General features: G+C 36.2%; 1 protein-coding gene and 1 long non-coding RNA gene across 2 annotated transcripts; both read left to right on the top strand.

The window, feature by feature from the left end:
• Positions 1-3,140: 3,140 nt before the first annotated feature.
• LOC123529255 (uncharacterized) lies at positions 3,141-12,199 on the top strand. Its single transcript, XR_008366884.1, has 5 exons — positions 3,141-3,685; positions 5,969-6,087; positions 6,580-6,708; positions 7,510-7,584; positions 9,565-12,199. It is a non-coding gene; the product is annotated as an uncharacterized LOC123529255 (long non-coding RNA).
• Positions 12,200-12,267: 68 nt separating this feature from the next.
• LOC123529798 (polypeptide N-acetylgalactosaminyltransferase 13-like) lies at positions 12,268-17,284 on the top strand. The gene is made up of 2 exons (XM_045310326.2): positions 12,268-13,805; positions 14,733-17,284. Exons 1-2 carry the CDS (start codon positions 12,415-12,417, stop codon positions 15,361-15,363), a joined length of 2,022 nt encoding a protein of 673 aa, XP_045166261.2. The 5' UTR covers positions 12,268-12,414; the 3' UTR covers positions 15,364-17,284.
• The last annotated feature ends 1,516 nt before the right edge of the window (positions 17,285-18,800 follow it).

Below are 18,800 nucleotides of genomic sequence, written 5' to 3' on the forward strand. Positions count from 1 at the left end.
ATTTAATTACACACTCACATTGTGTGACCCGTTCTATTACGAGCAACATTTACTTTGTTAGTAGGTATATCTTCCAGACTATTCCAATGGACCATTCCTTATGGTGGAGCCTAGATATCTAGAAAGCTCTAAATATCAAATTAATTCGCAAGAGCCTTGGCCAGAGGATTGTCAAGAAGGAGAATCAAGAGAGGATGGTCTGGATCCACGCTGGTCGCAAAGCCATTATGTTGATTTTCTCATGGCGCGGCTCAAATTAAGTTCACGTGTCGCAACAGACAGTAAACTTTGAGATTATTTTGGCATGGCGTGTAACTGGTTACCTCTGCCATACAAACTTTCCAAAATTGGATATTTAACTATTTGACTCATTGCAAGTCTGCAGTTTGTGCCATTTACCTGTCTATATCTCAACACTGAAATTTGCTGGGCTACAGTCAAATTTTAAAGAAAAACAAGAGCTGTCTGTTAACAGCGCGCTCGACTATTCGAAGAATTTGTAGGAGTATAGGGCCAAAATATTACCAAAGATTTTCAGACAAAAGAAAAAGAATAGATAAGACAAACAATATACCTTTATTTGTGGATTAAGGCAAGTCTATGATGGTAAGCAAGTGTTCAAAGTTTCAAAGCCATATATCAAATAGTTTAGACAAAATATGGAATGGTATGTGAAACTTAATTAATTTCCATGTCAAAAAGGGCCATAACTGAGCTTAAGTCCTTGTCCTAGTTGTGTAGCTTTCCCTACATATGTTGACTATGATGATAAACAAATGGTCAACGTTTCAAAGCCATATGACAAACAGGTTAGGCAAAATATGGACTGGTATGAATAACTTAACTGATTTCCAAGTCCAAATGGGACATAACTCAACCAAAATAGTTGTCAGAGTTATGTACTCCTGCCTACAGACGGAAATCATGATTTCCAAGTGTTAAAAGTTTCAAAGGTACGTGTCAAATAGTTTTGACAAACTATTGACTAGTACGTAAACTGAACCAATTTCCAAGTGCAAAAAGGGCCATAATTCAGCCAAAATACTTGACAGAGTTATGTACTCTTGCCTACAGATGGAAATCATGATGATAAACAAGTGTTCATAGTTCCAAAGCCACATGTCAAATAGTTCTGTCAAAACGTTGACTTGTACGTAAATTGAACCAATTTCCAAGTTAAAAAAGGGTCATTATTCAGCTAAATTAATTGGCAGAGTTATGTACTCTTGCCTACAGATGGAAATATAAACAATGTTCAAACTTTCAAAGCAACATGTCAAATAGTTTTGACAAAACATGGACTTTTACAACAATTGTACCAATTTCCAAGTCCACAAAGGGCCATAATTCAGCCAAAATAGTTGAAAGAGTTATGTACTCTTGCCTACAAAACGAGATTGTTATAATAAACAAGTGATAAAAGTTTCAAAGCCATATGTCAAACACTTTACATGTCAAAAAGGGCCATAACTGAGCTTAAAGGCCTAGATTTTGGCAGTGAGCCAAGGGATTTCTGTCTTCACCAGCACAGTTGGGGGCTAATGACCATCACAGTATGGTTCCAATAAACAAGGGTCATTGTTTATTGGAGAGTCAGTCTACCTTTCAAGTGTATCAATTAGTGAGAAGGTTAAACAATGTAATTTATTTTAAACTAATGAATAATTAATAACATTTAAAGTTATACTAGATTTTATTTGGCATTTCTATGTAAAGAAAAGTATTGTTGATCAAACACAATAATAAAATAATTAGGAACTTATTTTCACAATAATAAAATAATGAGAAACTTTCATAAAGAAGTATGTAAGTTTTTATTTTTTCAAATTCTGTCTGGAGAATTGTGATATTTCAGAAAATTGTGACTTTCACTCATCTAAAGCTGGCAGAATACTTTAGATAACATTTGTCTAAAATTAAAAACAGTATGTGCATTTCAAAGTTAAAAAGCAAAGCATGAAAAAAGTCACTTTTGGCAATATACTGAAAATGAAAATTGAGTATAGATGGAACACAATAATTTTATATTAATTTTTTTTGTCAGCACAAAGAACTCGTGAAGTTTTCACTATACTTGTGTTTTATGGTTTTATTATCATTATTATTTTCAATATTATTACTGTATCTTTTATCATCCTATATGTAATATAGTAATAATAATAATAATTATGATAATAATAATTATTATTATTATTATTATTATTATTATTATAACATTAAAATAATAGTTATTATCATTTATATAATGTCAAAATAATAATTATTATTATCATCATTCCACATTCACTGAAGAAAAATTAATTTCTTTCAACTCCACTGCACACATCTTCATGGTCTAGTTGGGGTCCCTGCTGTGCTAATTGCCCTCTAATCAGTTACTGTTACATAATCGCTGATAAGCAGCAGATAAGATGGGAGTTGTATATTGGATTGGGGGGGGGGGACACTTATATAGTAGTGAATCTAGGCCTTTAAGTCCTTGTCCTAGTTGTGTAGTTTTCCCCACAGATGTTGACTATGATGATAAACAAATGGTCAACGTTTCAAAGCTATATGACAAACAGGTTAGGCAAAATATGGACTGGTATGAATAACTTAACTTAACTGCTGTACTTCGAAATGTACATCGGCACAACATTTATCAGGTTTTAATTAATTGACAATGTTGGCGACCATGTACAGTGTTATCGCTTTTGAAAAAAAAAAAATCATCAACAACTGAAACAGTCTCATTCATAAGAATTCGACACATGTGGCGGACGTGTGGTTCTATTTTAAGGCACACTCTAATTATATTTACTATAAACATAATTGGCAAAAAATGGTATATTTCGCACAAAGGGTTTTTGATCCACAAAAAGTGCGTAACTCCTCGTAATATCGGGACCAGATCGATATCTATAAACTGAACATATTCTTTAATGCTATATACACAATAGTGTCATATTTCAAGGCCAGACATTAAATATTCAACGTGTACTATTCCTTGTATTTTTTTACTTGATATATGCAATGCAATGACCTTTATTCAATATGTCTTTGGTGGACTGAAGTCAAAACTATAAACGTATCTCCAAAATTTTTTATCTGATTTCATGTAATAAATAGACAATTATTGTCCTTCAGATTTCGCGCAAACAGTTTATACTTACGGAATGGCTTATTCGTCAAAACGATTTTGCAGATGCCGAACCATGCAAATAACGACAATCTATTTATTCAATAAGTTTTTTTTTTTTCATTTCATGACTTCAAATAGCATAAACTTTGAATCTAAAGTATATGGGCATTTCCATGAGAAAACCTGTATTAGTGAAAAAATAAACCGAAAAAATTATTTGCAAGGCATAACTTGGTATGGACTTTGCGAACCAGACAGTCGATATTTGCAATAAAAAACTTGTTTGTAAACTATTTCAAAAATCGATGAAGGATAATAGAATATCTGTGTTTTTGGTAAAGTTGAAAATTATATGGATATCAGTACAAATATACACTACAGCTCTGTATGATAACCTGGATACTGCCTGTAACCTGTAATAATACATGTGTGATAAAAATGCGATATCACAAACTGTCTAAATACAAAATAGTTTTCGTCTTTGTTACAGCGTGTGCTCTTTCCATTTTATTTTTTAAATCAGTATGGCACTGTCATCCAAATCTCCGAATAAATGCTACTCCGGTAAGTTATTTCTTTCATAAATTTGTTTCTTCCGTGAATTCAGTGATTTTAGGTGGATCAGAGCTTTTCAGAATATGTACATCAGTGTTTAAGTCGAATGAATAGGTATCAGAAGCATTAGTTTGTTGTCTAATTCACATTTTAATAAGATTGTTTTCACCACAACTCCGAATTTCGAGGTTGTATTGATGAATTCCAAAGCACGAATCAGTTTCGATGATGTATTGGTGATTTTTATAGCACATAGATAAATTTCAAGACTGTATTAAGAATCTAACAGTACATAGATCATTTTCAAAGTCGTATTGATGAATTTATAGCACATAAATCAATATCAAGGTTTTATTGGTGAAATTTATAGCACATAGATCTATTTCAAGGTTGTATTGGTGAATTGTAATATAATTTCAAGGTTGTGCTGGTGAAAATTATTGCACATAGATCAATTTCAAGGCTGAATTGATAAATTTTATAGCACATAGATCAATTTTCATGGTATCCCAATAGACCAATTTCAAGATAGCACATAGATCAATTTCAAGACTTTATTGACGAATTACATGGCATACATCGGTTTCAAGGTTGTATTGGAGAATTTTATAGCACATAGATCAATTTCAAGATTGTACTGGTGACTTCTATAGCAAACACCAGTTTCGAGGTTGTTTTTTATGAATCGTATAACACATTGAATAGTATCAAGGTTGTATTGATGATTTTTATAGCACATAGATAAATTTTTATCAATTTCAAGGTAGAACATAAATCAATTTCAAAGTTTTATTGATGAATTCTATAGCACACATCGGTTTCAAGGATGTATTGACGAATTTTATAGCACATAGATCAATTTCAATATTGTATTGATGCATTTTATAGCACATAGGTCAATTGTAAGGTAGCACATAGATAAATTTCAAGACTGTATTAAGAATCTAATCGCACATAGATCAATTTCATGGTTGTATTGATGAACTTTATAGCAAGTAAATCAATATCAAGGTTTTATAGGTGAAATGTATAGCACATAGTTCGATTTTAAGGTTGTGTTGTGATATGTAATTTCAAGGTTGTACCGATGAAAATTATAGCACATAGATCAATGTCGAGGCTGTATTGATAAATTTTATAGCACATAGATCAATTTCAATATTGTACTGATGCATTTTATAGCACATAGGTCAATTTCAAGATAGCACATAGATCAATTTCAAGACTTTATTGACGAATTATATGGCATACATCGGTTTCAAGGTTGTATTGGAGAATTTTATAGCACATAGATCAATTTCAAGATTGTGCTGGTGACTTCTATAGCAAACACAAGATTCGAGGTTGTTTTTTATGAATTTTATAACACATAGAATAGTATCAAGGTTGTATTGGAGAATTTTATAGCACATAGATAAATTTCAAGGTTGTATTGATGAATTCTATAGCAAACACCAGTTTCAATGTTGTTTTTATGATTTTTATAACACATAGGTTAGTATCAAGGTTGTATTGATGATTTTTATAGCACACAGATCAATTTCAAGGTACAACATAGATCAATTTCAAAGTTTTATTGATGAATTCTATAGCACACATCAGTTTCAAGGATGTATTGACGAATTTTGTAGCACATAGATCAATTTCAATATTGTATTGATGCATTTTATAGCACATAGGTCAATTGCAAGGTAACACATAGATCAATTTCAATGTTTTATTGATGCATTTTATAGTACATAGATCAATTTCATGATTGTTTTAATACATTTTATAACACATAGGTCAATTGCAAGGTTGTATTGATGAATTCTATAGCACATAGATCAATTTCAAGGTAGCGCATAGATCAACTCCAAGGTTGTATTTATAAATTATATGGCACACATCAGTTTCAATGTTGTATTAATGAATTCTATAGTACATAGATCAATTTCAAGGTAGAACATAGGTCGATTTCAAGGTTGTATTTATAAATTCTATAGCACACTTTAGTTTCAGGGTTGTATTCATAAATTCTATGGCACACGGATCAATTTCAAGGTTGCATTTATAAATTCTACAGCACATAGATCAATTTTAATGTTGTATTGAAGAATTCTATAGCACACTTCAGTTTCAAGGTTGTATTGAATCTTGATGAATTTTATAGCATTTAGATCGATTTCAAGGTTGTATTGATGAGACACGTATTTGAGAACATCGGGTGGTTGTGTAGTGGCTTTTAAAGTATGCTTTTTTCTTGTGTCTTTTATTATCATCGTTTACTCCTTTACTTATTTCTTTATGTAGGTTTCTGAAGTGAGATCAGCTCCACACTTGCACACACAAGACGAAAATGTGTTTCTCCCGGCTGATGACGTAACACTTAAGCAAATGAATAAAAATGAGTTATGTAAAATGTATTAGAAGTAAGTAATTCAAACTATGTTATGTTGTCGCATTTGGTCTCTCCGAGCTAGCTGCAGATGACGCTCCATCCCACTTTTCATATTTGCCATTTCTCATATTGAAAAAAAATAGTGCATTTACTTACACAGAGTCATGGTTTTAAACGTGTTTATTGTACTGGTCAAATATTTGAAATTTCTGCACATTGATTACATGTATTTTCATAGGAAATGGATACAGCTTATGCCCAAATCCATTTCTTCGTCTACGATTAAATCCTCTTCTTCATCTACGAAGGCAGAGTGGGTCTTTCAAACAATAATAAAAGCTGTGTGAGTTTTTTGGAACAGGTAAGTTTTGTAAATTTGCTGTCAGTCGAATTGCGTGGTTCTGATTGCATCATGTAGTGAACCATGCCAGCTTTAGTAATCTTTAATTATTGATCACTAAAACATCTATTTCTAACATTATCCATCATATTAGATTTACTGTTTTCCTTTAAATAATTTAAGGTACATAAATACACTGCAAGTCCTGTGTCGGAATCAAATAAGACTAGGGTCAGTGAAAGATGGTGGAAAAGAGATCTGTTTGGATGGAATTTATAAACCTCGTCGTCCTTGTCTTGTGTATTCGTTTGGGTGAGTAACCGTGTTACTGGTACGCTTACGCGTAGAAAAAATCTTAAACATTATTAGATAAACAATATAAATAATAATGATAATAATTATGTATTTATTTGACAAGGGTTAATACATGTTAAAACACAGTCTGTGGCCTTCAGAAAAACACAGGTTCAACAAAAATTTGCTGAAACTTTATCGAGTCAACATGTGCTCCTAAAGTATACTTCAGCTACATTATGTGAATAATAAACAAAACGCACACTTGTATACTCATAGCGTCCATAGAGCAGACGCAGTGGTCCAGTGATAACACTGTATGACTATGAAACCAGGGGTCGTGAATTCGAGAGCCCCACCTACGTTTGGATAGGAGTGCCATGTCTAGTGTCTCTACACCTGGGACGCTCTAGAACCAGGAAAGTTTCTGGAATTTGAGGGTCTTCTTTTTTAGGGTTTTTTTTTTTTTTTTTTTGGTTTAGCGCCGTTTTTCATCAGTACGGCGAGCAGTTAACCTAACCTGTACTAACCAGTCTCCGAAAGTTAATGCCATCTTCCTCACATGTAGGTAGAGGATGAAATGACTACAGACACAATGTATTTTATGAAATGGTCAAAGAGTACATACGCCTCGCTCGGGTATTCGAACTGACGGCCCTATGATCCGCAGATCTGCGCTCTCCATATTTAGATAAGCGAGCGGGCTACAAACAAGCAAATACTTCAGCGTCGTAGTTTTCCGATTTATCTATTGGATCAATTCTTTATTTTTAAAAAAATGTTCATTGTTTATAATAACAGCAGTGCTTTTTTTTTCAGATCAAAGTTTCGGTTTGACTTTGAGCTCTCTGTTTTAAGCAATTTCGGCTGTGAAATACACACTTTTGATCCAAGGTAACTTAAGCCCCTGTGTCATATTCATTAACAATTATTTCTAAAATGAACAAATTTGCCTCACGCAAAACTTAGAAAAAGATATATAAATGACCGTGAAACTATTAGTCCCCTACTGGTTGAAAACCAGTTTCGGGAACTATAGGATTGCGATTTTCCGTCCGTCCACAGGTTCGTGTCTGGTCCATAACTCTGTCATTCATCAAGGGATTTTAATATTACTTGTCGCAAATGTTCCTCATGATCATGCAAAAATCTCGGACCCCTAACTCAAAGGTCAATGTCAAAATTGGAGGTCAAATGTCAACAGGGCTTTTTTTCCTGTCCTGACATTTGAATGAACATTTTATCGGTATTGTGTTCTGTGAGACAAAAGTTTGTTTCACAGTTACATCTGTTTTCCCATTGAAAGAAGTTAGGTAAAGTGTGACAGGGACGGTAACAGATAAATGCATTTATAAAATCATAAATCCCAATGTCTTCAATTACCAACACGCTTGATTGCCTCCCGAGGTCACTATTACCTTCGATCTTTGACCTATTGAAACCAAAAAGAAAAGATGTTATCTACTGACCACAGGCAGGCAATCATCATAAGAAGTTTGACAGCATTAGAAAATTTATGGTCGACAGACACAGAGACAGGCTCTAATACAAACACTAGTTTTCTTCAGTTATAAATGGAACCGATTTCTAAGTAAGGACCAGTGTCACCATGACTGCCTACAACCTTGGAACACCGACCTAAAAATCGATAGGGATCATCTACCAACCAAGTGTTTGAGGTTCTTGTTTTGCAGCCATCTTCAGTTATCGTTTTCAGTCTGAAGGTCACTATGACTTTGCTCTTTGACCTGCTGACCCCACCAAAAAACAATAAGGCTTTTAGAGGTTTTTTTACTACTACTGGCAATCACCCTGTGCAGCTTGATGACTGTAGGCCAAAGCGTTTCTCAGTTATCAATCGGAAACAGACAGACAGACGGTCCGAATATGCCTCCTCGTTTGGGAACGTAAAATATATACAATTTAGCAATTTACATGCGTATATTCTGACAGTTAATTTCCGTTCGATCAACACATATTTTGCGTTTACCTCTTGCATGCAATAAAACCCTTATTTTGCGAAGTCATCTGACATTGTATAAGGATGTACGCCTTTAATAAAACCGTGAATGAATGTACTTCTGAGAATACAGAACGCTCGACTATTTCGATGATGAATAGGGAAATAGAGCATAATATATATGAGCCGCGCCATGAGAAAACCAACATAGTGGCTTTGCGACCAGCATGGATCCAGACCAGCCTGCGCATCTGCGCAGTCTGGTCAGGATCCATGCTGTTCGCTAACGGTTTCTCTAATTGTTATAGGCCTTGAAAGCGAACAACATAGATCCTGACCAGACTGCGCGGATGTGCATGCTGGTCTGGATCCATTCTGGTCGCAAAGCCACTATGTTGGTTTTCTCATGGCGCGGCTCATATTAAGGAAACTAGACCTATAATACCCCAGCAGTTCTTCTTTCTTGGAGTAAACAAAACCATGGAAACATTTCATGCTAAAATTTCTTAATTTACAAGATAATTACAAATAAGTGACATCCATTCGTCTGCCAAAGTAATGGACCTTGTGTCTTACGATGTGGGAGCACTGTAATAGTTAATAAACAGTTCACTTAACCCTTACCATGCTAAATTTCTATAATGGACTGGTCCATCTTCCAATTTGGGCAGTACCATTTATCATTTGAAGGGGTGTTTACTAAAACTTTACTGGCTGAATAGCGAACAGTGCAGACCATGATCAGACTGTACGGATGTGCAGGCTGATCTTGGTCTGCACTGGTCGCAAAGGCAGAATCACTTGCCGCCAGCAAGCTAAGGGTTAAATATGTTTGAATCATCAAAAAACTTTGCAAAGGATAACTGTCGTATTTGAAAACGTAGTTTTGAAAAATATGTTGTTGTATTTTACAGTCATCAAGTAAGGAATCGGACGATCCCAACAGGTATAAATTTCCACATTACTGGACTTTGGAACAGCAGTGAAACAAATACATATGGAGGGGAAATGAACACCTTAGATGGTGTTAGAAAGAATCTAAATCACGAAAAATTAAGTACATATAGGCACTTAGTATATAATATACTGTTAAATTTTAAAAACAAAAACGCTAAAAAAAAACAATAATTAAATGACTAATGATTAATGCATTATGTTCTTTGTTCAGAGAGTACTTTTAGGCACTTTTTAACTTCAATCAGGTGTATGTCCGCTCCAGTGTCCGAGGGTATCCAAAACTCCTCTAAACTAAAAAAATGGACTTAGCTGATTTTTTATCCATCAGACCTACTACATTGTTCAACAAACCATTGAAAAATCAATACTTGGATGAATAATAAATGCAAATATGTTCACTTTTTAGAGAGTGATCGATATTCTCAAGATTGATGTAGAAAGTGCCGAATGGAGCGCGCTTCCACAAATGTTCCAGTCGGGTGTTCTCAAATACGTAAAACAAATGTGTATAGAAATACATTTCGTGTCAAGAAAATTCCGCAGTGTAACTTTTGCACAAAAACTTAAAGTTTTAAGAACTTTATATGAACACGGTTTTCATATATTCATGCATGAACATAATTTATTTTCGGTCAGAAACTTTATGGACCCATATCCGGTCATTACGACGGCAAATGAAATATCGCTCATCAATGTGAACTGGAAAGATGTTTCCTAAGTCAGGAATTATCTATTGTCAGATGTTATAATAATAACTGAGCAATAAATTAGTGATATTCTCTATACATGTATTTTCAAATTTTGAGGCTCGTGGAACGTTTCTAACAGAAATAAAAACAAGAGGGTCATGACGGCCTTATATCGCTCAACTGAGTTTAATTGCTTGCTTGAACTAATTTCTTTGCTAAAGCTTCAAAAAGAAAAAAACTAGGTGAGAAGGTCATGGTAAAGATTCTTCAAGGTGAGTACTGAAATCTGTTAAAAATATACAAATCTCTTTGCTGTAGCTTCAAAAACAAGAAATTAGGTCAGTAGGTCAGGGCTAAGAATATTAAAGATGAGTATTGAAATCTTTATCGAATGTTACTGACGTGGTCCAAATTTCTATGCTGTTATGATCGGTGTGCAAAACTGTACATGTCATCCAAATTTCAAGGCTGTATCTTAAAAAAACAAGAAAGTAGGTCAGTAGGTCAAGGTGACAGTCAAGTGACCACTAATTACTTAGAGTCATCAAGTAATTATAATTAAACAATCTAGGAAATATGATCAGATAATTTTTTAAGTATTTTTTACTATATAACTCATATACAAGTGACCCCCGAGGCGGGACCTCTTTTCACCCCAGGGGCATAATTTGAACAATCTTGTTAGAGAACCATTAGGCAATGCAACATACCAAATATTAAAGGCTTAAGCCTTGAACTTTCAGACAAGAAGATTTTTATTTTTTTTTTCTTTATAGGTCTGTGTAAAACTTAGGGGTCCTGGGGCAGGGCCTCTTTTCACCCCAGGGGCATAATTTGAACAATTATGGTAGAGGGTAATTAGGCAATGCAATACACCAAATATCAAAAGCCTAGGCCTTGCAGTTTCAGCCAAGAAGATTTTTAAAGTTTTTTCCTAAACAAGTTTATGTAAAACTTGTTACCCCCGCGGCGAAGCCTCTTTTCACCCAAAGGACATAATTTGAACAAACTTAGTAGAGGACCACAGGGCAATGCTACATACCAAATATCAAAGGCCAAGGTCTTGTGGTTTCAGACAAGAAGGTTTTTAAAACTTTTCCTATATAAGTCTATGTAAAACTTGGGACCCTCGGGGTGGGATCTCTTTTCACCTCAGGGTTTTTATTTAAACACTTTTGGCAGAGGACTATAAGGCAATGCTACATACCAAATATCAAAGGCCTAGGTCTTGTGGTTTCAGACAAGAAGATTTTTTTTTAAATCTGTATGTCTATATAAAATTGGGACCCCCGTGGCGGGGCCTCTTTTCACCCCAGGGTAATAATTTGAACAATTTTGGTAGAGGACTACCAGGCAATGCTACATACTAAATATTAAAGGCCTATGTCTTGTGGTTTAAGACAAGAAGATTTTTTTCCTATACAAGTCTATGTAAAACTTGAGACTCATGGGCGGGCCATATTTGAATCTAGGGGGATAATTTGAACAATCTTGGTAGAGGACCACTAGATGATGTTACATACCAAATATCAAAGCCCTAAGATCAGTGGTTTTGGACAAGAAACTTTTCAAAGTTTTGCCCTATATAAATCTATGTAAACCATGTGTCCACCCCACCCCCACCCCGCTCTCCCCAGGGCGGGGCTATGTTTGACCCTATGGGGGATAATTTGAACAAACTTGGTATATGACCATTAGACGACGGACGCCGGACAATCACTGACCACAAAAACAGTTGAGCAGTTCGTGCTCAGGTGAGCTAAAAACAACAACGTGTATATCAACTGTTTTTTCTTGTTCTTGTTGCAATTATTGTTGTTTTTTTAACTGAGACATGATGAACTCAGAAAAAGCGAAATGGATACCCCAACCCCATTTTCACCTTTACACAGATGGATGGCACAAGCAGGATCAATCGGCACCAACTGGCGATTTTAGATAATCGACTCTACCTGGTTTAATAGGAACGTGCCTAGAAGCTGCGGGTAATAGAGTATGACAATGAAGTCATGTCATTCATTTTCTCAAGTTGCATTTTTTGCATGAAATTAACATTGCGTTTTTTTTTCCTCTAAATATATCATACATATTAGACTTTGCAAATATATATTGATAGGGATGGTACATTTACATGTTGTATTTCAAAGAACATTTGTAAGAATTTATCAACCAAACATACAAAAGCATTACTGTCGTATTTATTTTGCACGCCGCCTGAAAACTACAATAGCCAGGTTGGCTTTACTCAACACATGTGACAGAATATGCCTCCCTAATCCGCTTAAAGACAGAGATCAATCTGATCCTGCACTAAACGCGTGGCGTACGCTGAATATTTTTCCTTATTTTTTCACTTGTTTTACTCTCTTAACAATGAGACAAACGGGTATTCGTAATGTGTTAAAATGGATTATATTTCTATACTTTATAACTTTAATAGTTTTAGTTTATAGAGTACACGAAGAAGGATTCGATGTGTCTGAATTAGTTGATAAAGTAAAACTAGGACTGCATGCAAATGTTTCCGAGAGAAAACACAGATTTATTCCTAGAAATGAAACTATACGGACTTTTACGTCTAAAGAAAATACAGTGATATACCGACAGTATGGTCCGGGTGCAAACGGGACAGGTGTTGACACATACGGCCTGAACTTATCACTTCCAGGCTTAGAGGAGAGGAATAAATTCCATGGTTTCAATACTTTTATAAGCGATATGATAGGTCTACACCGAAAATTACCGGACATGCGACCGTCCGAGTGTAAACGTAAGGTATATCCGGACAATTTACCGCCGATTACTGTTGTCATCATATTTCGAGACGAATGGTATAGTATTTTACTTAGGACGGTGTACAGTGTGTTAGAAACTTCTCCTCCTCATCTTATTTACGAAATAATTCTCGTCGATGATGGATCGACGGACGAAGATTTAAAAACTCGTGTTAAAATTCACGTGGAAAATGTGGACAAGCTAACACTCGTCCAAAACGAGAAATCTCTTGGACTGATGATGGCAAGACAGACCGGTATAGACGCCGTCAGGTCGGAATTGTTCGCCGTCATGGATGGTCATATGGAGGTGGGACCGGGCTGGCTGGAACCTTTGATTTACAGACTAGTCCAGAACCCTAAAGCACTCCTTTGCTCTCATGTTGGTGGGGTGAATCAAGAAAATTTTGAATTTGTAATAGATAACAATCGACCAGAAGAGAAAACATTTGACACTTTCTTTCCATTCTTTGATCACGTAAATTTAGATCAAATGTTTGCTGAATATAGTCCAGCATTTAAAGAAAAACGGAATCATAGCGTGGAACCGATCCCTGCCGGCACCTTGCAAGGAATGATGATGGTTATGAGGAAGGATTTCTTCATGCAGTTGGGCGGGTTCGATCCTGGCATGCGGGTTTGGGGAAGCGAGCAGATGGAAGTGTCAGTAAAGGTGTGGCTATGTGGAGGTGTTGTAGAGATGGTACCATGCTCTAAAGTAGCTCATATGTTTAGGCAAGTACATTACCGCTATTCTCTTTGTTCAAACTGTCGTCGAAAACATGTTAAGTGTCAGTTACTAAAGTGCCAAGAGCTGTTTGTAAAACACATACCGTTTCAATGTGACCACGATGATGGCCTGCTGGAGGTAACTTGGTGTGTAATTTTCAGTCTCCATTATGCTGTTACCTTTAACCTTTGACATAATGACCCCACAGACAGTTGGCACAATCTTATAACCATAGACAATTATGCTAAGAAGTTTGACAACCTTAGATCCATGTATCTTCAGCTATTGCTAGAGAACCGCTTCACATTAATTAACAGTAGCATTGACCTTTGACCTATTAACCTTAAAAGCAATATGGGTTTTCTACTGGCCATAGACAATCATTCTATGAAATTGTTTCTGTGTGCGAGTGCGTTCTCTAGTAACTAATCGGCAACAAATTTCAATCTCAAAGTAACCGGGACCGTCATCTTAGTTTTATTGATCACGAAAGCAATATGGATCATCGATCATCCTATGAAGGTTGACCATTGCAGGCCAGTGTTCCCTGGTTATTGATCAGAAACCGTTTTCTAAGTCTTAAAGTCACTGTGACATTGACCTTTGATGACCTACTAAACCAAAAAGTAGTAGCCCCTCGTAGTCATTACGAAGTACCGGTATGGCTGTTTTCAGCCTCAGTGACAATATGCCCTTGACATATTACCAATTAATCCAAAAAGTACTGGTCATCTACAGACGAGTATAAAGTTTAACCACTGCAGGCTTCAGCATTATCTAGTTAATGATAAGAAACAAGTGTCTACCGATAGATGAACAACCCGACAGTCCGACCGAACGATCAACATAACACCCCTTCCGACAAGGCAGGGGGTATCAATATCTTTTCACAAATGCAGAGATGGTTTGAAATGGTGTTTGCTTTCTTTCAGAATAACTCCATGGGGCAAGAATGACCCAGCTAACGACTACCATTCCTTAAACAAGGCACGTATGGTAGAGGTCTGGATGGATCCGCCTTACAGTGATACACTCAGGCATTATCTTAGCGACAAGAATTACACCATCGAAAACCTACAAGAGAGACGCGTAATCCGTACCAGAAATCGATGTAAACCGTACCAGTATTTCATAGACATAGTAAAGTCAATATCCAACGTTTATATTCCCAAGAAAATAGAGTACAGGGGTAGAATTCAAAATCAACATAATAGAAGATGTTTAGATCTTGCTAAAACTGATAACCAGCTTAATGTTATTTTGTATCCGTGCCATAAAATGGTAACATCCAACCAATACTTTATTTTAACGGAGAAAAATCAGATAAGGTGTATAGAAGGTAATTTGTTTGATGTTGAAAAAGGTGGTGATGAAGTCATGCTGAAACTTAGACGGTCTCCGTCTGAATATAGTAACCCGGATGCAGAATGGGATTATAGTGAAAGTAGGCTGAAACACGTGTCAACCGGACTATGTATCACGGCATTTACACTTGATAAACTCGGACTGAGGGAATGTACGGGCTCATTGGATCAAATCTGGAAATGGGACAAAGTAGAATGAAATCGTTCACCATCTTCAACATAAAAATTTCTTAAAGACCAACCAAAGAAAAAAATAGATCATGTGTACATTTCACGATGATTTCAGAACAGTTCGAATGAAGGTCTACAATTACTTTTGCTACACTTGCTAACTGGACAAGTGCAGCTTTGTTTAAATGATGACATAACACTTTGGACTTCTGGACACATTATAGAAAGTGTAAAATTATCAAAGGGCGGACCCAAACTTGTCCATCTGTTATTGTTTACTGTAGTCAACTGTTATTTCCGGAATGCACGTTTTCTACATTCAGGTAGAAAAAGCAAGGACGATGCGAGCCCTTAAAATAACAATTGTATTGCTAACAGGTAGAAGTTTTTACTGTGTTTCAGCTAGTAACACCACTGCTAATCCATCGCTTATGTTATTATTTTTTCATCCAAGATTGCCAATTGCTTAAATTCATTGGATCTGTCATATCTGTACTCAACTTCAATCTATATTAATTCATTTCATGAAAGCTTAAAGCTGTTTATCAATATATTATTTACTTTATTACGCCGTTCCTCAGGAAAAGCCGGACCCCGTGAGTGTGGGAACTTGAACAGTATGTCGCACTAGTTGCAGAAGGTTAACTTGGTGTAAGGTGCCCCGCTTCCTATCACGGTATATTGTTTCATGACTCTAAGTGAAATATTCTTTAGATATGTACAACACGAACTTTTTTCACTAAGTGAGGAACCATAACTCAGGTCTGTATGAGGAAATTCCAGCAGAGAACACCAGGCTCACAACTTCATTTGCTGAATAAGAACCCTGCAAGGTTTTCATTACTGGGTCAAATACTTTTGAGATATGCATGATACAAACTGAAATTCGGATGGACGCACAAAGGCAACACCAAGTGTCCCCACAAAAGGACGTTCAAGGTTAATTAGCTACGCACAAGACCCCTGCAAGATATTTGTCCCTTCTAGCACTTGGACGACATATACTGGATTTGTATATGTGAGAGAAACCGGAACTGTGCCCACTGGACAGAGATGCACCAATGTACTGTGCCATCCTCTAAATAGCAGTTTTTAGTACATAGTCTTCTCGTAAAGGATGTTCGATTTAAGTTAGAAGCAAATTGTGTTCAGATAAGGTTGTGCATCCGAGCCTCTTCAAAAAGTGTACGAGTTGAACACACCGAATTTCTTCACTTTGACCCATTTTGTGAAATTAAGGAAGGGCCATAATTCTAGAAAAAAAAAATCGCCATACCAAAATCGATTATTTATGGTCATTTTCACATGGAAGTCCTTCATCTGTGAAACTTTCAATAGTGTTTGAGGAGATGGGCACACAATTTTTTCTATATTCTCTATAGCAAAGCTATCAGATGGCCATAACTGCAGTAAAAATAGTCAAAGCAAAAGTTCCATCCTTTATGGTCATCTCAACATCAAGCTTGTTCATCTGTGAAGCTTCAAGTAAATCAGGCTTATTGTGCGACAGGAGCTGGCCACACAAGAGCTTTCTCTATACTCTATATAACAAAACTATAAATAATAACTGCAGTAAAAATAGTCACAGAAACAATTCCTTCCTTTTTAATCATCAGCACATCCGAAACCGTTTCACCTCTGAAACTTCGAAGCAAATCCGGCGAACAGTGTAGGTTGAGTTGGTCTCAAAGAATTTGGGATGTACAGACGGACATACAGACAGCAGCAATGCTATATACCTGCCCCCTATCCCCCTCCACAATAAATGTGGTGGCATAAAAATAACAAGCTGATTTTGGCTATATGAATATTTAATACCAAAATACAGGAGTACTATGATAAATGATGATGATGAAACAAGATACTGTACAAAATGACTTTCTATGACAGATAAACTTCCATTATTTAACAAGGCAGTCTGAAAGACAGCTAAATCCCCCGCCACTGCTATGGATAGTGAAAAGGTAAACCTTTGATTTTAGCTGTGACCTTGACCTTGAACTGACATGGCTGACTCATGAATTCTGCACAACGTCTTGATGAGGTGATCATTTGACCCAAGTTTCATGAAAATCCTTTAAGGGGTTTAGGAGATACAGAGCTGAAACCTTTGACCTTCAGTTGTGACCTTGACCTTGAGTTGACATGGCTGACTCATGAGTTCTTGATGAGGTGATCATTTGACCCAAGTTTGATAAAAATCCTTCAAGGGGTTTAGGAGATACAGAGTGGACACAAAATGGAAGGCTCAAACCTTCGACCCTTAGTTGTGACCTTGACCTTGAGCTGGCATGGTTGACTCATAGTTTCTGCAAATCATCTTGATGAGGTAATCATTTTACCCAAGTTTTATAAAATTCCTTCAAGGGGTTTAGGAGATATAGAGTGGACACGAAATGGAAGGCTCAAACCTTTGACCCTTAGTTGTGACCTTGACCTTGAGCCGGCATGACTGACTCATGGGTTCTGCACATCGTCTAGATGAGGTGATCATTTGACCCAAGTTTGATAACTATCCTTCAAGGGGTTTAGGAGATATAGAGCGGACACAAAATGGAAGGCTCAAACCTTTGACCTTGAGTTGTGACCTTGACCTTGAGCTGACAAGGCTGACCCATGGGTTCTGCACATCGTCTTGATGAGGTGATCATTTGACCCAAATTTCATGAAAATCCTTCAAGGAGTTTAGAAGATATAGAGCGGACACAAAATGGAAGGCTCAAAACCTTTGACCCTAAGTTGTGACCTTGACCTTGAGCCGGCATGGCTGACTCATGGGTTCTGCACATCGTCTTGATGAGGTGATCATTTGACCCAAGTTTTATAAAATTCCTTCAAGGGGTTTATGAGATATAGAGCGGACACAATATGGCAGGCTCATACCTTTGACCTTGAGTTGTGACCTTGACCTTGAGCCGAAAAGGTTGACTCATGGGTTCTGCACATCGTCTTGATGAGGTGATCATTTGACCCAAGTTTCATGAAAATCCTTCAAGGGGTTTAGGAGATATGGACCAGACACGATTTTGTTACGGACGGAAGGACGGACGGACGCAGACCATTCCTATAATCCCTCCGCCACGGCGGGGGATTAAAAACAGACAAATGGAAAAAAATCATGCTTTGCTCTCTTAAAGAATTACACCTCTCGAGGAATTACTACTCTTTATAAATTACACTTCTGGAAGAATAACACTTCTGAAATTAAACGTCTTCAAATGGACACGTAGGTGAAATAGTGATGAAAACTGTAGTTACTTTAATTGATGTTAAATTGAGGTTTTTCTTTTATATTTTACTTACATGCAGACAGATTATTTCTTACACTGACAACGTTTTGCAATTAGCATTATCTTGTTAATCTGACCACTATTTACACGGTTAGCAACAAGAAAATTGCTGTAAAATGTTGTATTTCACTACACTTAAATGCAATCCAATTTTAATAAAAACAAAAAAAAATAA

The sequence above is a fragment of the Mercenaria mercenaria genome, chromosome 13 (genome assembly GCF_021730395.1).
Source record: "Mercenaria mercenaria strain notata chromosome 13, MADL_Memer_1, whole genome shotgun sequence".
In the NCBI taxonomy this organism is placed as follows: domain Eukaryota; kingdom Metazoa; phylum Mollusca; class Bivalvia; order Venerida; family Veneridae; genus Mercenaria; species Mercenaria mercenaria.